The sequence below is a fragment of the Anoplopoma fimbria genome, chromosome 23 (genome assembly GCF_027596085.1).
Source record: "Anoplopoma fimbria isolate UVic2021 breed Golden Eagle Sablefish chromosome 23, Afim_UVic_2022, whole genome shotgun sequence".
NCBI classification, from domain to species: Eukaryota; Metazoa; Chordata; class Actinopteri; order Perciformes; family Anoplopomatidae; genus Anoplopoma; species Anoplopoma fimbria.
Window position 1 is genome coordinate 6065000 of NC_072471.1, and position 23319 is coordinate 6088318.

General features: G+C 39.4%; 1 protein-coding gene across 1 annotated transcript in view; it reads left to right on the forward strand.

Annotated features, from left to right (window-relative positions):
* Nucleotides 1-23319, forward strand: part of LOC129112268 (voltage-dependent calcium channel subunit alpha-2/delta-1-like) — an 82036-nt gene that overhangs the window by 3066 nt on the left and 55651 nt on the right. Inside the window, exons 2-3 of the mRNA XM_054624294.1 lie at nucleotides 13230-13311; nucleotides 15345-15461. Coding sequence (XP_054480269.1) covers nucleotides 13230-13311; nucleotides 15345-15461 — 199 coding nt within the window. The remainder of the gene's footprint in view (nucleotides 1-13229; nucleotides 13312-15344; nucleotides 15462-23319) is intronic.

The window sequence follows — 23319 nt, forward strand, 5'->3', positions numbered from 1 at the left end:
GTACATATACAAATATAGAGTAGGTTCCTGAGGTGTGAATTCTAAGCAAACAAGGTCAGGAGTGGTGTTGATCATCTTATCTAACTCTCAGCAAGAAAGTGAATAAAACATATTGCTTCACATGTCTAACTGTTCCTCTATTTTTGTTCTTGAAACAAGTGAGAATCAAAATTTGAGCTACCTCTTTTCTAATCGGTTCCTTTGAGAGTTTAATGAATCGGGTGTAATTTCCGTGATGGTAGTTTTCTGCCTCATATTATCTTGCATGATGACTCAGTCTGATACTTGTTACATCCCAGCAGCCCTGACACTGACAGTGGCCAGTAATGAATATGGCTCAGTTCCCTCATAAAGCTACCCATATGCATCTTATTTCATGGCCAAACTTCCTCTAGACCCCAGATGCTTGGAAGCACCGCTACTGAACAGCTTAGTCATTAAATGTGATATATATTGCAACAATAAAAACTATTCAGAAATATGGAGGAAATGATTTGATAATCATGACTTTAATCTGCAATGCTGTGATCAGACAGATACTGAAGTTCTGTTATAAAAGTTGGCTTGCAGCTAAGAAATCTTGTTAATGGTTCATTGTAATGCTCAAAGATTTGAACCAGAAAATGTGCCTATATCTCTGGAAAACCACAGTGGCTACAGTCACAATGTTCAACATGTTGGTATTTTATTATATTAAAAAAATTCAGTTTTATTTTTTTTAATGGAAAAAGCTCCAGGCCTTGTGTCTTGATTGAATCAGAGAGCCGTGATAGTATTTCTTGCTTTGGGAGAGACGGAGAGATTTAAAATGTCTCATCTCATATCATCAAGGAATGAACAAGGAAAAGGTTGATGAATTAAATTGTCCTTCGACTTTGATTCCAGTGTCAGATCTAACTTGGATTATGACACTGATAATACAGCAAGGTTTAAAGAGGGGGGAATCAAATGTAATGAGCAGATGGAAATGATCAGCTCAGGCTGGTATAAGATTTCCTTGGCTGTGATTTGCGCCGCTCAGCCACGAGAGAGTTGGTGCTTGCAGGTATATTTCAGGAGGCATGCCTGGAGTCAAGCAGCAGCTGGCGGGTTATATCTGTTACACACACAAACATGTGCAAGGGTGCAAATTCTGTGCCCGTGAATAACGTTTGCTCTCCACTCATACTTTATTTTTTACACCCTGCTCTCACAGCTTTTATCTCTGCCATTTTCGAGCACTTTTCCCTCTTTTTCTCTGTAATTTCCCTCTTCTGCTCCCTCATTCCCACCCTACCCACTCCCCTTTGCCCCCTTCTCAACCCTGACTATATTTAGGCAAGCCTCTATCTTTGGGGAAGGGATGTTGAGTGTCCCGAATCAGATGTTGTACAGGGCAGAGGGTTATAGAGGAGCAGGGGGCTTACCATAAATCTTTCCCCCACTCCCCCACTGATATTTTGTGGACCTTTTTGTTTATGTGTGGCCTCTGGGTGTTGCTGTAGTGTCTGGTTAAAGTTTCTAATGAATGGATTATTTTTGAGAAACAGTCCTGTCCCCCTGCAGTGTATGTGAAAATAAATTTGGGACTAACGAAGCAACCCCAGTGCTGTATTACTCTCCCACAATCCTTTGCAACATGGAAATTCCCAAGAATTTTCCATTGCAGCGTTGCCCAGGCAACCTGGAGAATAGCTAACAGCTGTTTGGTCGGGAGCCCACTCATGTACAGGAAGCACATCTGTATAATGTAATATAAAGCATGAGGAGTGTAGTTTTAAGGCTGTGTTTTAAATCAGGCACGTGTCCATCCTTCCTCATTGCAATATACATTGTTTATTTATTCATAAGCATTTTGTATGTCTTAAAGGACGTTCAGAAAGAACCTCCCAAACTAATCGATAGTCAATAAAGAACAACATTGTAAAACACAGGGAGGCAAAACAGAGCACAAGAAAAGAGAGAGCGTAAAGTAGAGATAAAGAAGAATGGAAAGTTGGAAGAGAGAGGTTGTGGGACTGAAAGTTGAAACCTTGTGACTAATCTTAAGTTTTTGTGGCTGTGTACTGTTGTCTTTTAAGTTGACAATCACATATATGTCGGTTGGGTTGAGAAAATAATGACGCTGTTTTATGTTGTGTTTTATAACCTGTTGAATACAGCAGAAATGCATTGTGAGCATTGAAAAGATAAGTCTTGATGAAAATCTGCTATTTTACCTAACCACTCAAGCTGTTTATGTGTTAAAACTATAGCCATCTGAAGAAATAAGAATAGTTTGACATTTTGGGAAATATGCTTATTCACTTCTTGCAGTGAGTTTGATGAGAGGATTGATACCGTTGATAGGTCCACAGGTTTGCTTTTTCCTTGTCTTTCCAGTCTTTATGCTAAGCTAAGCTAACTATGTCCTGGCTCCAACTTCACATTTGGTGGTTTCTAATTCTAAGTGTCTTAACCCTACGGTGTTTCCTTTGAGCTACAGGCTAACTGTAAGCTACGCTGTATCGTCTTTAAAGTTCTTTTTTCTTTAGAAGCACAAGTAAGAAAAAAATATATATATACTGTCGACAAATCTTTGGATTTTAAAGGTCAAAATCGAAAGCTTTAGCGATTTCTGGTTATTTCATGATGGAGATGGCGTTAAAAATGAAAGACTATTACTTGCAAAGGTTACTGAACGAAGCATGTGCATTGGCTCTTCCTCGTCTGGTGGGAGGGGCTAAAGACAGAGATGGGAGAACTGCAGGAGAATGGATGTATTTTTTTAAATTTCGGCATTTTTGGGGCCTTTTCCAAAAAAACAACCTACCGCAGCTATAAGTGCTTAATATATCTCACACAAGCCCATGATGTGTAATATTTTTGAGAGACGCAGAGAAAAGTGGACCTGTGATGGCATCCCTTGAGCCCCTTAATGGAGTTATATTGGTGCATAAGAGCTGTTAATGCCAGAGTACTCTACACTACTACACTACGCCCGACTGTGTGCGTAGCCATCAGGGAGACCAGTACTCAGTTCGGCACTAACAGTAGTCTGCTTGTGTAGGCGTCTAGATTGACATTAATTGGACATTTTGGCCAGAGGCGGCTTTCTAATCCCTCTCTTTATCCACATCGTCCGAGAGTTGTGTCTGTGTAGTCAGGCAGACAAAAGGGTAGGGTTGATGTAGGGATGGACGTGTAGAGAGTTTGTTCATAAAGTGTGAAGGTGACAGGGATGTGGAGGTCAAAATGACATGTAGCAGAAAGAAAGACAGCTGGAGGGGCGATGATGACAAAGAGTGGGGAAAAAATAGTCAAATTGTGAGAAAGAATAACATTTTATTCTTTTTCGTTATAATTTGGGGATTGAAAAGACAATATATACGATTAAACTGATATCATAGTGTGAAGAAAAATCCTAATTCTATGTGGGGTTCCATGTCCCCATTGCATTTTTACAAGCTCTATTTTAGGGATTGTAGTTTTAATCCATTACTTGTCAGTAAATCACTCATTACTTCTTTGTCCTTGACATTTCTGCAAGGAAATATTCACCAACCTGACCCATATTCATGTGCGCACACATGAGGTATAATAATACATTTAGTCCCTGTTATCGTTCTCTAGTCTGGCATCATGCTAGAATCTCACCAGCAGGTGTGATTGTTCTGCAGCGAGTACAAACACTTCCAGGTGTCACAACAATTCTGTTTCCTCCAATATAATGTGTCCAGACACCTGCTGGGAGAGGTGATACAATGGGAGCTGTTAGTTCTGTCAGGATGTATATGCCTTTTGACATGGAGGGTGTGGACGAGGCAGACTCTGTGCTAGGGGGACGGCGAGTCAGTCCCAGCTAACCGTGGCCCAGAGTGTGAGGTCAAACGTGGGCAAGGGTAGGAAGGGAGTCTGACCCTCGGCCCTATGTGGCAGTCTCATGTTGCCACTGGACAGACTGTAGATGACCAAATGGCCTGGTCTGACTTTGTCAAAAGACATTTATTTTAAATGAAATCATTGTGAATTAATAAATCAATGAATGGATATATGTTTTTTTTTTTTTTTTCCAAAAGGCAAACAAAAAACATATGACATCAAATTAAACGATGTAATCTTAAAAAACAAAATTACATAATTCCAAACTACTGAAAACCTTCCACATCAAAACATGTAAATACAAACAAAAACAAATAGATGACTCAAATAGAATTTCATTATTAACCACCACACTGTTGTAACCTTACTCTGTAAAAAAGCCGTAATCAGACCTTAATCTGACCTTTAATGGAAGGCTGCTCCATAGTTTGCTACCAGTATGAACAAGGCTACATTACTGAATTCATTGTATGCCCTTATTTAAGTGAATAAGGTCATTTTCTAGTCTTTTTTTTTTCCTCCTCTACATGAGGTCAGAAGTTTTTCCCAGGCTCTAGGCTGCTCTCTCTCTCTCTCTCTCTCTTCATTGTGACACTGCTGCTGTGATGAAAATTTTAATTTATAAAAAATAATTATATTAGGATGATGCCTCATTTGTTGGATAAACTAAGATATGTGAACCTTTACTGGTAATACAAATAAAAACATTCATGCTGATCCTTGGGCTTGTTGAATCTATAACTGGAGTTACTGTTGATTTCTTAGCTGCGACACACAGACACACACTTAACATCTGCAGAGTTGACTGTATGGTGTGTTTAACTGCACACGAGATTCACAGGAATGAACACAAAGCAAAATAATTGCTTAACAGCTCCACATTTCATCCTGCAATTCAAAGCTAACCAACTATAATACTTGGATTAGTATGGTGGTTTATTGAGAAGGGAATGCAATGCCTTTCTAGTCTGGTTTAATGTCTTTTATATGGTAAATGCAATTGGTGTAGCTTCAAACTGAGCATAACAGGTCAATAAGAAGCTGTTTTTCTTTGGCCATAAGTTCACCTAATAGATCAATCCCATTAAAATCACCATCCTATAGTCCACACCTGCTCTGTCAGTGCATGATTGCCCACCAGCATCACCCCATCATTTGGTAATGATCTTGTCAGCTCTTCAACACCTGTAATACACATAAGTGCCTGATAGAGCGCAGAAAATACTGTTCTCAAAGCTTCACTTAAACACCGCACTTTAGATGAGCAAGGGGTCGTGGTGAAAGGCTCTGATTGACTTGGTAAGAGGAAAATGGTGGAAGAGAGGCAACAACATTCAATAACATCTTGCCTTAGAGGATAATGAGACCACATGACATTTACAAAGCGTGCAATTATGGTGTTATTGACCTCAATAAAGAAGAAGATATCATCACTTGTCTCTTTTTGTGCTCCGTGATGATACATGCGAGGGGGGGGGGTGGGGCACAGAAGAAAGACATTTCAGGCATTAGGAGTTCATTTAGAGAGAAAATGGGAAGTGTTAGGCAGCAAATGACAATATTATAGAAAACTGATAGTCGAGTAAGAGAGGTGGAAAGAAAGAGAATGAAGAGAAAAGGATTGGCAGAGATTGAAAGAAGTACTCATGCATTCAAAGGAAGATAAATTAACTAGGCAATAGGTGGGGAATTTACACAAAAAGGAGTTTGAGGACGAAATGGCAGAAAGTGACTGTCTTCCACAAAGCTCTGTCATGCTCGCTGCTTATTTGATGCCTAGCTTCATTGTCAGAGCTCTTATTAGCCATCCCCCCAGTGGCATTACATCCGAGCTGCCATCCTCCAACATCCCCATCTTTTCTTTTGCATCTCTGCTTCCTGTAAGAGTGTCAGCCCTGTCTCTCTCTAAGAACAGATTAGAAGCCCAAATTACTACTATCAGAGGAGGATTTGAGGTTTTGAGCTGTCACCCGGTGCTGGAAATCGTGACTCCACCACAAGACGCGGCAAGGGGGGGGGGAAAAAGAGAGCAAAGAGTGTTTGCTGTCGGAAGCTTCCTCCGTGACGGGTTCGATGGTATTAAGAGATCAAATTTGGATCTGCAGACTGGTTTCTGAGTATAAAAACATGAGGATGTTTACAAGACGGGAGGCTGCTGGACTGGAAACTCTGAGATTGGATATTGAGCCCTGGATTCTCTCGTCTGCTGGCTAAACCGATGTGCCGGGCCTCTGAGCCGACGTGAGGCCGACCTTTCAGTGTTTTCAGTCCGAGTGATGTAGCGTTCAATGTTGCTGGATCAATTTTCTGGACTTTCACTTGGCGTTGGGTAATAACACGGTGTCGGGCTTATCCCTCGGTAAAAACATAAGGAAACATGAAATCGTCTGCTGTTGAATGACAGTGTGAGGTTGTGATGAAAAAAATGATGTGCTTCTCCCTAGATGTACTCCTTTCTCTTCCCCTGATAGGATATGGCATGCACGACTATTAATACCACGTTTTTCAGTGGAGACGAGAGGCCTACCTTTAGCTGCTAGTGTTTTATGTCAAACTGTTCTCATACTTTAAAAACCCAAAGTAACAGAATTCAGTCTTCAGGGTATTTATATAAAGTTCCCTCGCTGCTTTCTTTATAGAAAAAAGAAACATAGAAATAAGTTTGATATGAAAGTAAAGACAGGACTTGAAAGTAAAATCTTCCCAATCCTCACACAATGAACTCCATCTGGGAATCCTCTTTTAAAGTTGGGTAACATACTCTTGCAAACTCTAACTAATGAATGGAGGTAGAAGTAGAAACAAAGTATAAGTCAAGGACAGTTCGAGGTCAGTCTATTATATATATATATATATATATATATATATATATATATATAAAAATGCATTATGTTTATTACAACTTTGGTCTTGTTTTTTTTAAAGTTCTCGCCGGGATTTCAATCAGTGATAACATTGTACTCATCCAAGTAATTCATTCTAAACATAATGACCATGTGATTGATGTTAATGACAGAGAGTTTAGGTAATCAGCAAAAACAGCTTTCAATCATATACCATGGTCTTCCTCAGCCGATGGGGTATGCTCAGTTGTCATGTAATCGTATAGATCATTATTTTTAAGAGAGCTGTTTTTGACATTCTTAACATTATTATGGCAAAACACAACTATTTGCTATGTAAAGATAAAGTGGAGTAATTTCTACCTGAGAAGTTATCACCGTTAGCTATGAGCCGCCGACCGCAATTGAAATGTTGAAGGCCGTTGGGAAGCAATTGAAATGCTCCCAATCCCAAGTGTTTCTCCTCCAAAAGAGTTTTATTTTTTTATTTTTTTAGTGTCCCTTGCCCCATCTTTTGTATCGATGGAATAGTCACCATGGCCAAAACAATAAAAGCAAGGCCAAAATTGTTAAAAAACAGAATTATCTTTAAATAATTAAACCCAGAATGTGAGCTTTAGCTGCTCTTACATTTACAATCTTAAATTATCCTTAAATCTAAATGGTTTCCTGATAAATGGCACCCTAAGACCCTTTCATATTTATGTTTTTGAGTGTTGAAGCACATTCACATCCTGAATTTTTTTCCCCCACAAGTGTGTTAAAGTGTCAAAAACAGCTGCACAACAGCCAAAGACCAGATGCTGTGGCTTTGAAGTGTATAAACAGAGAAAGAGGCGAACACAGCCCACACCGCTCGGCTGGAGGGGTAAATGTGGTCAGAGGTAAGCCAGCAGTGCTTTAATGCTGAGTCATGCTCTCTATTCTGGGACTGTGTCCACTTCCCTGTGTTCCCCCCTCAGATTGGACAGTCTGCTCCTACATAATTGGCAGAGTGAGGCTATTTGTTTTTCCTCTAATGGTGAGTCAGGGAGTTCCTCTCAATTTCTTTTTAAGGATTTTTCACCTCTCTAAAGGGGGCAAATAATGCTCATTAGATCTCTTACAAAGTAAGCACTGTACGCCCTGATGTCTTTCATACACATCTTGTTTTATTCTTCTGTCATTCACCTCTTTCATTTTGTATTAAAATAATTGCAGATGATTCACAAACCAGTTTAACACGACCTACTCCTTATGACGTCCTGAACATTACCACCTCGCAGAAAAGACTCTCGGCTGTATCAGTTTACTTGCCTGCTTTTGGGCAGCTCATCAAGCTGTAAACATATCTATGACATATTCTCACGTTAAAATTGGTATGGGACTTTCCAATTTCCACATCCAGCAAAGTCAGCATCAACCTGTCCTGCAATGTATTTGGCCACTTGATGAATGCAAGTCCAATACTCGCTCTCCTTTTATTCCTGATTGAATCTGTTTCTTGAGGAAATATCTTGCTCTTTAGTCGACAAATGCTCCTCTATGTTCCCCAACTAGGCGCTGCTGGACAATATAACAAATGTTGATTAGTGTAGTTTTATAGGCATAGTTTGGGTATTTGAAGTGGGGTTGAATGAGGTACTTATCCATTGTCAGTGTAGTACCTACAGTAGTTAGGAGTTGGCATGCCTCCCGGTTTGTAAAAACTGACAGGAGTACCGAAAACGATGTACTCGTGTGGACGGAGACAGCAGCAAAACATTTAAGCCACCTAAAAGAAACGCCCACTTAAAAAATCTATATCCCTATGTACGCTATATTTAGAATTTTTTTCAACCCTTTTATGTCAAAGGGAACTGAACTGAAAGTAAAATCTATGATCTCTTCAAAGCTGATAAAAACAGTATAGATAAGTTTCACTTTCAGTTCAGTTACCTATTGGAACATATTCTAAATACAGCTAACATATTCACTGATATTTTGCTGCTGCCTCCCGTTCACAGCAGTACAGTCATATTCTCTGCTGTTTGTTCATACTCATAATTGGTATCCAGTTCTTTGTCTGAATGGTGGGTTGTATAACACAAATGCACAAATGGGTCACATCCACCTCATTACATTAAGAGCTGCACCTTTCCTGGTGACCTTTGACCCTGGGCAACCCCCCACTGCCCTTTGAAAGACCCACTGCTCAGGTTACATACACACGTTGACACACATGTACACGTAAGCGTGCACACACACACACACACACACACACACACACACACACACACACACACACACACACACACACACACACACACACACACACAGAGGACAGCTGGCCTAAAGGAGGCAGCTTTTCTTCCAGTCATTAGAATGATGGAGGCAAAAGGAGAGGGGGAGGGGCTTCTTTGGCTATCCATCAGCCACACATGGGTCAAGCACAAATTAAGACTCATGCTCATTAGTTGAGTAAGAAAGTATTATTTACCTTCTGACATGTAGCCTGTATTTTGTCTTGTGGGTCTGTTTTTTCTGAGTTGGTCTGCAGAGATGTGGTGTTGCACTATCTGCGGTAGTATTGACACCGCTCACAGCAACTCATCTAATTTGTCACCCCGTTTAACTGACTGGCACATTTGTGCTTGTGGCTGAGGACATGGAAAGAGGTTGATGAAATTTTAATGTCATCTTTTCAGAGTTCGGAGCCTTCATATCAGACGATCTGTTCGTCTAAACTCCAACCAAGTGTGTCTCAAACTCTCTAAAGTCAGTGAACCTGCGATGATCTTTACTGCATATCTCTCGAATTACAGGTCACTATCGCAAACATGCTGAAGTGGACAGGTATCAGAGCTTTTCATGTCAACTCTCACAAGCATGAAACAAATCCAGGCTCAATGTGGGTGTGCATGTTTCAGACCGGGGCTCATCGACAGCTTAGTACAGAAAAATTGAATGTGTTATTGTTATTGACTTTATAACAACAGTTATGGTCCCAACTTCAAGGTTAGAATAAATAAGCAAGGGAGTGGGAGTCCCTGCAATATAGATTTTTTGTAATCTTGTGCCAACAAAGTACAGAACATGAGTTATTACTAATAAATACTGATAAAACAAAAAACTATATATTCTTGGGGACTTTAGCGATTTTATTCTTTCATTGCAGTTGCTGTAGAAAAAAGTTAGCAACACTCTGTCTGCACACCTCTTTAAAGGGAGACTGGCAATTTAGTTTTGTGTTTAGTATTTTTTTTATATTGAACCTGAGACATCCTGACTTTTATCTCAAGTACAGGGTAAGCCCATAAAAAACATTGGATCCTACATTTTCTATAATGCAACTCAGTAAAGACTATTTAGACCTTCCTTACGTGGTAAATGCTGTTCAACTTGGTAAACTGGTAGCTTTGTCCAGAGCAACAGAATACATTATACATCTGATTTCAAAGGCTAAGTAGTTTCGACTTCTGCTTCTTCGATGATAGAATTCAAGGGGCATCAATTTTACAAACTAAATTACAAAAAACAACATAGTGATTGTGGGGTCTTGCCTCATGCAATACTTGAATTGGCCTATAATGTATATTCATAGTTCAGATGCAGAAAGTTCATTGGATGTTTGTGCATTTTCATAGTTTTACAGATCATATATATGTGACCAAAAACAATCAGATGTTGTAGTAGGCAGGTCTACACATGTTGTTAAAGTCTGTCAAGTAAGCAAATATATGAGTGAGTGACCACGACTGGCACACCAAAGAAGAACAACTGCCTGTCAGAAAGAAAAAAACAAAAAACCAGTCTGCTTTATAAGTGGGTATTAGTAATGACTCAATGAGACAAATGTGAGAAGAAAGAGGCTTTTTATGTCAGCAGGTCTCACACTTGGCTGAGTTTCACTTTTCTCATTTCTAGCCCTGCAGTCTATAACCGTTTCATAGCTGAGTGACTGAACATGGCTCACCAGCCATTTTGGAGGCTTCCTTCCTTCCTTTCCATATTGCCACCCCTCTCCAATTTCCCCAAGGAGAGGGAGCGACAGCGTGGGAGGGGTGCGGCATAGGAGCTGAGCATGGGAGGCGAAAATGTTCTTATCAGATTTTTCCATGTCCTGCTCCAAGATTCTATGCTCTAAAGATATGTTTTTGTGCTTTTTTCTTTTTTCACTTTTCTTCAATAAAAGACGATTTCCTTAGCCTTCTATTTATAAAGAAACATACCAAGAAAGCTCTCTTATTAGAAAGCCACACATTCTGATGTTATGCAGGGAATGTTTGTTATTTTACTGGAGGATGAGGAAGATGATTATTTGTGGAAGTGGCAAATCAGAAGGTTGCTTGTCCTTCCTGATTTTACCCAAGAGATTTTATTTAACTACGATCAGAGAGGTTTCAAAACTCTAGCACAAAGTTAGTCAAATTAGCTTTTAGCAGTGAGTTGTATTACAAGCTGACCTCATGTAGAAACCTCCAAGCAGCTGCAGACAATTGAGGGAACTAATAACTTATCACCTCAGCTTGTTAGGCACATTCCCTGGATCATGTTTTATTTAAAGTCTACTCTTATCCTCATTAGGTTTTTACAAAGAAGCTCTGCAAACCTGATTCATGTCAGATAGTTAACGACCAGAGCTGCCTATAACTGACTATAACTTACTAAACTTGGATCAGCAACTGAGAATGTGTGTTCTGCAACAGCAAAGCCCAAACTTACACTAGATGTGATGAGAATATACTGCAGTACGCTAAAAAAAAAAATCATAAAAAATGACATTTAATTAATAAATTATTGATGGAATGTGGCATTGAACATCTCTTCTTTGATGGAGCACAACCACCCACACACACTCACCATTTTTGCATTAGACACATGTTGTTATTGCCCTCCATTCTTGCTTAAGGCCAGCTGGGCTTCTTTGTCAAAGTCACATGCATAACAAGCCTAATACACACCTGCTAGCTATGGCCAGTGGACCTTATCTCTTGACCCTGGTGTTGGCTCCATGTAAAGTAATCAGCAGACATAACAACTATGAATGGAAATCCACTTTAATGCATTGATAGGAGATTATACCCTCTTACTTTTCCATTAACCTGCAGTATGTGTGTGTGAATACACGTGCACATGATAGTGAGGGCGGGTTTGAAAGAGTTATGTGCTGACAGTACAGCACGCCCATCCTTAATCTGCACTCAGCCACTAGCAGCTGTCTCTCAGAAGGCTAAATGTAGCAGATACACATCTCCAGTTTGGGCTTACTGTGCTCACATTACAATGTATTTTTTGAATAAGATAACATAGACATGGTCCAGATATCAAAGGCCTCTCAGAAGTTTGGAAGGTGGAGAGGTTACTTCACACTGTGGCGGAAAAAGAGTAATTTTCTTTTTGGATAATGTATTTTGTATTTGCGTAAAGCAGCTGGGGGGAGGGTTTGTAGTACTGTGTGTATGTGTACTTACAGTAAAGAGCTTTCATAATATGTTATGTGCAGTTAAGCGATGTGAGGTTGACAAAAGGATTGTGGTTTCAATAGAAATTCATTACCTGTGGAATTTCTTTCAAGACATTCTTTTACATTAGAAACATTTTTTTAAATTAATTGATTTGAATCAATTTAAAGGAATAGTTGGGGAAGTATGCTTATTCACTCTCCCGCCGAGAGTGAGATGAGATTGGATTGGCAACATTTAGCCTTAACGTAAATGTAAAAACGATATGTTTGGTTTCATTTTTACACTTAGTTTTTTGTACGGCTTGTACATTTAGTAGGAAATAAACATAAATAACTTTGTACAGTGGGGTCACCTTTCCCCTGCCAAGTAAAGGGGTTCATTGGTGACTTGACAGTGAAGGTATGGTGTACTATTCCACACGTACACCATGCACACTCACACTGAACTGAAAGTCTGGGATTCCATATAAGCACTCATGTCCTCAAAATCCTCATGGCTAAATAACAGGGCATAAAGTTGATTCATAACAGTTTATACATGCTGGTATTTACAGTTTAGATTTGTTCAAGGACACAGCTATTCACACAGGGGTCATAGGATACTACTTGTTGAACTGATGCTGAGCTTTCTTATAGTTATACTTGAGTAAAGATATCGCAGATATGTTCAGATCTTACATAAGTATGATAAAGTGATATAAAGCAAAGTCTTAATTCTAATAAATGGACATTTGTGTCTCTCGTGCTCTTTTCTGTTTCTTCCTCTTTCCCTTTCTGTCCTCCTCATCAGACGTATACATTTACCAGCATCTCAGCCCCGAGGATGTGACACTCTCATGCTGACGACTATAAATTGCTCTCGCCTTAATGCACAGCTCATGTGGAGCAGAGCAATGAATCCACTTGGTTAAACATTATTATTTCATGATTCCCCCTTCCTGAATCTCTTCAGCTTTTGTTGCATGTTTTTTAAAGTAAGCAATAAAGCTCAGCTTAGGTAATCAAAATGAATGAGACTGGAGCAGCTCTACAAATTAGATTTTACTTTTTGCAGGCCAATCTGAAGCTTGCCATTAAATGAGTATTGGTTGGCTAATTTGTTGTTGTTTTTTTGTTCTCAGGATAAAGGAGTGGGTGGACCAGATGCAAAAAGATCTGATCACATTAACAGACACATCCAGTGGCATGGACAACCTAATACAGGTAGGTGTGACTTTCTGTTTTTGTTTAACTTTTTTTTAAAACCAAATTCTAAAAAAAAAAGCAAGGTTCATTATCAAAGCATTACATTCTTTTGTTTAAGGCTAAACTATAATGATACTTCAGCTATGTACGTGTTTTCCAGTGGAACATAAAAAAGTTTTTTGATGGCATCTCAGCTTCAGGCCAACGTTAGTGTTCGCTGTTTCACTTTTACGGGTCAAGTTTTGGGAGTCAAATAAAAAAAACTGTGTACACTCGCATAAATTAAATGTTCTGTAACCTGAGCATCACCTCTAGAACATTACATTGTGATTTGAATAACAACACAACTACTTATAAACGTAGTTACAGAGTCATGAACGGAAAGAAGTCCTCATAAATGGTTCTTATGGGACTAAACGACGGCTAATGTTGGCCCCTAAGCAGGTTTACTGCCCAGTTGCCTATTGGAATATAAATTATATACCAATCTATTTGAATAGCCCACAAGTGTTTTCCTTTCCAATACCAGTACCAACATTGTCAGACTAACAAACATCTAAAGTCTAAAGTCTAAAAACAAATACCAAAGATATACAGTATACTAATATTTTAGCTTAATTTAGTGTCATAAAACCCATTGCGAGGGTTCAGTATTGACAAGAATTATAGTGTGTACTTTAAGTCATTACTTTTCTCCGTCTCACCAACGCTACTTGCACGACCTCAGCTGTCACAACACATCACCAGGCTATATATAGTAGCTTCTCATTAGACGCTGCATCATTTCATTCTGCCAGCCCGATGTATACGCTCAGATAAGATCAGCGTCAGGACTATACAGTGATAGTCCTTGCACACACACTCCCACACAAACCCACATCTGACAAAAAGGAGAAGAAGCTTTTTAGATCAACATTGATTGACAAAATGCATCTGGCACTTTTGCTCTCCGCTCCATTTGAGAATATAATCAGTCGGCTTTAATGCATCACAGAAATCATTACAAAACACGTTTTTATTTTATTTGTGGCATGACTTGTCAGTAAAAATGAGAATGAAACATTTCTGGCAATGTTTTGGGTAACTGAAACCTCTCAAATTGTTGCTCTAACAGAAGCTAACGCTTTATACAAACAGTTTTTGTGTTTTGATTTCACTGGGAATTGTATTAGTTTTTCAAATAAGACTCCCCAGATCCATACCAATGGGTTCTTTCAGGTCCAACATCCAGATTAAATATAGAAATTCCATTAAGATCCTCCTGGATACTCTGTAATAACTTAATCCACATCTAAAAGTCAGGCTTACTACTCTTAAATATTGCTCTTGCACTAAAGCAAAATCCATCAGACGCCTGGAGGATGAAGACAAATACATGCACGCGCCTCAGTTCTGTGGTTTGAATGTCGGACAATGAAATCCCTCTAGGCTGCTAAATAATTGGCTGTTTGGCATTTGTGTTTCTTATTTATTTTGCTGGAGCATATTCCATAGCAGAGTAAATGGTCTTGTTACATAACCTGACATTGCAATTTAATCAGTGGACATGTAGCTTCCTTTTTTTAAATCACTGTCTTTGGTCAGTGCAGTCCAAAGAAGAAAGAAAGGAAGATGACCACCGATGCAGAGTTATATTTTTAACCTCAGATAGTCTGTGGATAGAATATATTTTAAGAATGAGAACATTTGAGAGAGATTATAGTCTATGAAAACACATACACGTCACTTTTCAGAACTTTATGTAAAAATGTTGGCTATTTAAAGCAAAGTAGATGTTCAAATCATAATTTTGGGGATGGAAATTTGCAAGCATTAGCCCTTTTCACCATTTCAATTTCCCCTGTCCACTGTCATCATCATGAAGCTCTAGACTGCTGCAATGGCCTCAACAAAAAAATGCAGGGTCACGACAAAAAAAGTTAAAATTAGCTCAATGTAGTAGTTTTTAGCCTGAACGCCTGCTAAATGATTAAGACATTACATCAAGGATTGATGTGTCTTTCAGTTAAAGTTCTGCTCTGACCTCTGCTCTCCTCCTCTGATTGTTCCAGATATATCATAAACACAGACCTCACTTCAGTGTTGAGACCAACAATGCGAGGCAACTGGTGGCGACAGCTGCTGGGAATATAGAGAAACTTCTGGCTAACCGCTCCCAAGCCCTAAAGGTGAGTGTCATCGCCAAACCAATCTTGTGGCAACACTGCTTCTTTGTGGACTGGAGAAGTTTGGTTATTGCTTCTTCTTTCTTATCAACTTGAAATTATTCTTTTTTTTGTTTGTTTGAGATAGGAACATAAAATGCTAATTCTATGCTGTTTGTGAGACCAGATCCAATCTGTACATCTCTCCCAGCACAGAGCCAAGAGCCCAAGGAAACACAGAAACAATCTGCTCCTCCTCATTTCATGTCAGAACAGACACTGTAACATAGACACTGCTTCAGGCCATGCACTGATCCAATATGAGCAGACATCCTCCAGCTAGATGACTTAATTCAAAGATACCAGTCTGGGTGGCAACATGCCAAGAAAAATACAATTTCATTGTGTACATGTGTTGTATCACTTTTTGCTGTTTTTGAGATTTTTTTATACAGATGACCCTGTTTAGTTTCAACTTTCAAGAACCCTTGAGGACTTGTCTGCCTTCATACCTAATCCATACCTGCTGCTTTCATGGTTATTTATCTGAACCAATTAGTAGGAAGATGCTATAAGGGGTACGTTAGGCAAATGCTTTCATTTTGTAGTTAAGTGTTTCTGACAGCGTCTTCCTTGTTGAGTGGCTGACCAGACGATCCAAAGGCCTTTGAGCTGTGAGGCTGTTTCAGATTCGGTTTCTTAGTTTGTATAAAACACACAGCACATCTTTTAGTTATATCACTTTGTACTGTACAACCTTTTGACAAACCGTAGAGCATGTTATCTACCATGTAACATGTTATCCATGCTATCCAAATAGCTTTAGGGATAACAATTTTGTACCGGCATTATAGGTTCCAATAAATGACTTTGGTGATACCCTGACTTTACCTCTAGCACCAACAGCAGGTTGACATTTTAGCTTTTCAGTGAAATGTATTCACAACTATTTAGTGGATTGCAAAAAACATGGTGTCAAGGAGATGAATCATCTTGACTTTCGTGAACCCCTGACTTTTCATCTACAGTAGTGCCATCTTATTAAATGAAATATCTCAACATGTACTACATGAAGTAGCACACGGTTTTAACACCTGTTGAATGGTTTAGTGGAAAACATTACTTGCTAAATGTCAGCATGTCTTAGTCTGGCTTGCATGCAGTTACAAAGGACAACATGCTAAATTGATTTGTACAACCTTTCACTGCTCCTTAGTTTAAACACAACAGTATTTGGCGAGCTAAATAAGGATCTCTGGGCGTCCCAGTCACCATCAATCCGGCTCCTCCACATATATCCAATTATAGTTTGACAGCCTGTTGCCATAGTTACGTTCTCATTGATTACCCCATCAATCCAGCCAACCGTTTGTGTTTTTCTTACATCTCAATAACTGCCAGGGGATGAAGGACAATTAGAGTTGGATGCTGTTGTGTCGCACCTTGGGAAGAGAATCACAACTGCTCAGTGAATTGATGGCAGCGCAATACAGATGTTAAACTACAGGCTCTGGTCTTACATTTCATCAACACCATCTGCTGTGGATTCTACCTGTGCAATTTAACGCCTGGTTTTTTTAGGTCTTTGTTGGAAATTTGAAAAAAGCGAGGGAGGCAGGGATGATTTTTTATTTTTATTTTTTAAGCTAACACCATATGCTTTTGTTCTCTCAAAAATATAATGTTTACTTGCTACTGCATTAGCATTGAAGAGAAGGCCCATTGTGGCGTAGTTACTAATGGTGTTCTCTATAATGAAGTGGAGGTGATACAGCCTTATGGCCATCATTTTTTGAAAGGGACAATAAATAGTTAGTGTGTCCACTTAGCTGAATGAAAAGGAGGGAATGTTCTAGACCTGACCTCCGCTAATCTAATATATCTCTGCACAGGTTTCAGTCTATGCTTTAAATAATCCCTCCTTTTGATTTACCACCTTCAGTAAGTATCCTTGATCTTTTGTTTCCTATCATCATCTCTTCCTTCCCTTTCTTTCATCCCTCCCTCTGCTCTCTGTCCAACCCATTTTTTTTCCATTTGGAATGGCTGATTACACACAGCATGAAGTGATCATGTAAGCTAGAGATCGTGTTGATTGTGTTGAGAGGTTATATCTTTTTGTATTAGAGAAATTGAATGGCCTGATGAGTATGAGAGAGAAATGATGATGATGATGAGTAGAGGAAGAGTGGTAGGAAGTCCATGAGTGCACTAAGACACGCCTCCCATGAGGCAGCGTACAAAAGACTAGAAGCCTATTGCAGACCTCCCATCCATTAAGATCTCGGCCTTTTAGTACACAATTCAACAGGCAGCACTCTCTTCTTGTTTGCACAACACCGCTCTGTGATGTGGGCTACATCAAAAAATGTCCACCCCCAGATACTGTCGGACACTGAGTTCTAGCTTTTTAGTGATTAACAACATTAAAAGCATTTTGGTAGACTCAGTTTCCCTGAACCTGCCCCCGTACGATAGTAAAACACTGATAATGGGATCTGTATTTTGAAAGGACTAAACAATTAAGTAACAGACCCATTTTTCATGGAAGCAAACCCTCAGTAATGTTGTTAATTCCAATGGTGCATTTCCTGCTTCAATATCTGTGTATCTTAATAAATGTTGGTAAGTTTTATAAACTTTAAGCTTGGCCAGTGGTTCCCAACCTTGGGTTTGAGACTCTGAAATGTGTCACAAAAAAGGGGGTCACCAGATGAGTGAAGTGATAAGAAATCCAAAATGAGACTTCATTTGGAGTTTTTGAGCATCATGGTTCCCCAGTTTATTGTAGCAACTCTGGACAAGTAGTTTAAACCAAGCTATGTATTTTTCTGGAAGTCAAGTCAAGTTTATTTACAAGGCCCAATATTACAAATCACACATTTGCCTAAGGGGGCTTCATCATAATGAACTAATGTATCTGTAGTAACCTTATAGTTTTATTGTAACCCATGTTCACTCCCAGCATGAGTCATGGACCTGGTGTCAGATTACCATGTAATTTACACCTACAAGCACATTCTATAATATATAATAACATAATATAATGACTTGCCCCTTGGCTAAAACACAACTAATGTGCATAAACAATATTGGCTGCTCTTCATCTCTTCCTCTTTTCCTATGAAGTTACTTTATCTCTCTATCTACAGGAATAGGAAAAATCACACCACCACATGTGTTTAAGTGTTGACTTTGGATGATTACTGTAAGTCATAATGTCTTTGTGCTTTTCAACCCCTCTAAAATTGTCTGTATTGCAATTTGCACCCCCTGCAGCTGTACAGTTCAGGCTGTGTTGTACTTGGAAATAGCAGGACAGAGGCTGCCTCACTGACTGGTGGCATTTCCTTTTACACTAAGCCAGCTTGTCTCCTCTGGATATATACTTTGCACACATTTGTTTGTTTGTTTGTGCGTGTATGTCTAGGTGTTTGTGTGATTGCCAGCACTTGCAAGGAACACAATCCCATTAGAATGATGGCTGCTGTCATTAACTTAATCAGGGGCCCGCTTGGAGCATCAGCCCATCCTGTCACCTCAATTCAGTCGCTGTGTTTGATGTCGGCGCTCCCTTGACATGCAATCTCTCAAATGCTGCCGACTGTGGTTACTTAGAGGGGAAACAGATCTTTCATCAGTGCAAAAAAATGTATGTCACAAATCATGTTTATTATTATACTCATAGTGGGTCTAACTCTTGGGACAAGACAGGAGTCATCCATATTCAAGACTGTGTTTCAGCTGTTTAATGCAGGGTGTAAGCAATGGCTAATGAAGCTGAAGTTATATCAGGGAGTCGTTCTTTAAGCCTCATTCACTCACAATTCTTACAACTGTATCTGTAGAGAAAGTACACACAAGCGTCACTACAGCAGCCTTGCCACACACATGCGCTTGTTTAAAGTAACAAAAGGTCACATGTACAGAAATAGCGAGGGGAAATTGCTCACTTCCTGGGGAAAAATCAGGAGCCAAAACAGGAAGTGACTTAATATGAAGGTGAAAATACCCCCTATCTACTTTAATGAAATGAAAAATATCTATCTATATATTTAAAGTAGCAATGCAAGTGTTAACCTGTGTCCTTCAAAATAAAATAATTTACAATTTTGGTAATCTACAGTAGCACAGTGGTTCCCAACCCTTTTAGTTCCACATGTTTCTTGCACACAGCCCAGCATTTAACCAATTTGTTATTATATTTATTTATTATATTTCTTCCCCCCCCCCAAACATAAATATGTGTAGATATTTTTTATTAGCGATCATCATTTCTGCTTTTTTCCAATTGTCTGAGCTACCTTCTACAATCTTTTCGAGTACCCACAGGCAACTGCAGAAATGCCTGCTAGAGTAAAGAATAATCTCAAAGGGAGTCACTCATTTATGGCCACAACTTTACTTAACTACATTCTTAAAGTCATAAAGAATATTTTTGTTGTTGCCAATTATGTCAGTTTTTACTGTGCTCTTGCTGGTGTCTGTCCACAACCAACATAGCTGGAGATATTTTGCTCATTTTCTTCCCCCCAGTAAAGTCATTCAGAAAGTCTCACAGACTTTGATCAGTCCATCACAGAGACTTGATTTAGCTTTGTTATCAATACTTTTTTGTCCACTTTTTAACAAAGCCCAAGTGGAGTGTTTTCATATCAATGTTCACATTGAACTCAGCTAACTGCCAGCTCTGTCCCAAATCTATCAACGATGTGGCATAAACATTGATGTTTATCTGTACTGTTGAGGTTGAGGCTGCACTAGTAGACAATATCTTGAAGGAATTTTTTGCTGCTTAATTCTATAGGATGAGTTTATGTTGCGGTACAGTTTCATCGGTAGTTCTTATAAGATCTGCTGTCTTCCTTCCTTATTCAGTTTTCATCTAAAGCCATGAAAAGGCTCCAAAGGTATAGCTCTCCCTCTCTTTTATCCACTAAAGTTCCCAAAGCGTTGTTGATCTGACTGGGGAAATAATTTTGTTTCCAAGCCACTCATGGGCGATCAAAGAATCTGCCTCTTTCATGTTGCACCACAATATTCTGCATTCAGTGTGCGTTGTCCTTAGGAAGATGTCGAGTGAAACTAGGGTTCCCAACAGGAAAGAAATCACCGCAGTGCAGGGAAAACTGAAAACCTTTTTTACCTCAGACAAAACCCCTGAAAGTCTTGTCATCTGTGATGTAGCTGACTATTTTAGCTTTTTAGATGGAGATATAAATGTGTGTAGATGTGTGTGTGTGTGTGTGTGTCTGTGTGTGTGCACGTTTGTGCCAGACTGAGAGTCGTCTCCTAGATCTCTTTGAAACTTCAGAAAAGTAGTATTAAACATCAGTAGCTAAACCTTGAGAGACAACCAGGCTTCACTTGTAGCCAAACTGTAGATCTATATGCCCACTCACGCAAGTGCTATCACCTTTACTACCTTTTTTACACTTCTGAACCCCAAAATCACCTCTCTCCTTCTGCATTCTTGTCACAATTGGTATTTTATTAGTCCTCCTCTGTGTCTTTTCCATTCCACCCTCCAACCTTGTCCTTCCCTCCTCTTTGCTCATGACTCCTTCTTAACTTCCTTTCCCATAACTTCTCTGTCACTCTTCATTCCCATTTCCCCATTTTTGCCTTGCCCTGTGTCCCTCTTTTCTCCCTTTGTGTCCTTTCACATTTATTCTCTTTCGGATGTATGCGCCCATGTCCCTGTGTCTCTGTGTCTCTGTGTGTGTGTGTGTGTGTGTGTGTGTGTGTGTGTGTGTGTGTGTGTGTGTGTGTGTGTGTGTGTGTGTGTGTGTGTGTGTGTGTGTGTGTGTGTGTGTGTGTGTGTGTGTGTGTGTGTGTGTGTGTGTGTGTGTGTGTGTGTGTGTGTGTGTGTGTGGCAAAGTTTAAAAATGGATGATAAATTCTTCTGAAAATAAGGAAATGTTTCCCTTTAAAATTTGATCCCCTCTCTGTCTTGCCTGTCGTCTCTTTCTCTCCAACTTGTCTTTCCTCTTTGGGCCTTTCTATCCAATACAGCTGTAATGCTTGTGTTTAAAATAAAAGGGAAATGCATGTTTCCAGTGTATAGGTACAAAACAGAATCCCAAATTACAATAAGCATATTTTCCTTTGGTAAATCAGGTCTGAGGTGTAAAAGTGTGACACACTAGTACTAATCACTGAGAATAAATCCATCCATCCATCCATCCATCTTTCCACCTATCCATCATTCCATCCATCCATCTATTCTCTTGCTGGGGCTGAATCAATTGCGGAAAAACACTCGTCAAATTTAGAAAACATTTGAGACATTTTAATAGTCCTTGGATAACAGCACTGGACGGGCCAACAATAATCCTCAATCAGCTGACTATCAGTCAGTGCTGAAGCAGACTGATGCTATAATCAGCACTGGACAGCGCCAAGACAGTTATTCCCTCCTCTCTGACAGGAGACAGCGAGACAGATTCTCTATCCTGGTATTATTTTAGCATGTTAATATGACACAACCTGCTTGCTGCTTACGCTCTGAAGTGGTGACTATGTAGTCTCTTCATACACATTTTCCTCTACCAAATATACTAAAGGCTGCTGTAACGTGCCTTCAGAGTAGAACTGGCAATAGGCATTAACATCCAGACTTTATCTCCTTGACTAAAAACTTCTACTTCTTCTACTTCTTGCAATTTTTTTGCATAAATCTCTCTTTTTTTACTCAGCAGAGATATTTTGCTTGTCCAATTCAGAAGCGCAGCAAAGTTTATAACAGAAATTGCAGACATAATCTAGACAAAATTCGTGGTTAACTGTCACCCAGACATTTTTTTTAAGGGATATCATAAACTGACCGAAGGATGAACATGTTTAACACACTGCTGCCCTTCGTTGTTTCCCTCCTCTTACTCAGTTTCTGTTTGTTTGTGTGTCAATGACTCAGATCCTCCTCCACTGTACTGCACTCTAATTGCCTCCATCATTACCTTCATAATGAGCTCACATGTAGCTGTGACCTATTGGTGAATAGTGAATGATCTCAAACATATTGGACACCCACCTTTAGTCCGTATGTGCATTACATTGACCTGAGCTTCTTTTTTTAACTTGCCTTGACAGTCCATCCCTCTGATATCCAGGCCAACTCTGACTCCTCTGACTCTGTTCTCATCAATTATTGAACCCTTCCTCTTAACCAATCCTCTGATGGGTCCTGTGGTTAACTTCCCCCAGTGGAATAGGTCATTTGTCCACCCACAGTGACACAGGCATTGATTTCCAGAAATGTTCATTTATCATAAAAAAGGAAGAGCGTATTAGAGAGCTCTGCCGATAGGTCGAGGTATTTGCACGTGTTTCTAGCTACATTAAAATGATTATTCACCAGTGACAGTATCAGGCTGATAGCTAAGTTTGTATCTGAAAAATGGTATCTAAATATAACCTTAAGCCACAGCACTAAATGTAGTGTCTCAGTTAAAAAAAAAAATCTAACTAATTAGAAAATGTTGAGCACTGATCTCAAGGTTTCAAATGATTAATTTCTTTAAGCCTGAATTAGATCCTAAAGTCATAATCATTAAACATTGTCATGAAATGAAATCCTATTTTTGATACCATTCATGGTCATCATTCTTCTGCAATAGCTATTTAAGGTATATACATCAGTTATCACCAATATTTCACTGTGCGTGTTAACCCTACCCTGTACGGTTTTGTGTGATAAATAAATACATCGATTGATGGAAGAAGTCTGTGCTCGAGTTTTATTTATATATGAGCACCCGGACTAACCGGCAACCTGGAGCCACAAGACCACAGGATTAACCTAAACCGGCTACCAACACATAGTAGCATAACCCCATTGTTTCTTACTAGCCTTAGCTAGCTCGGTAGCTTCGAGCTAGGT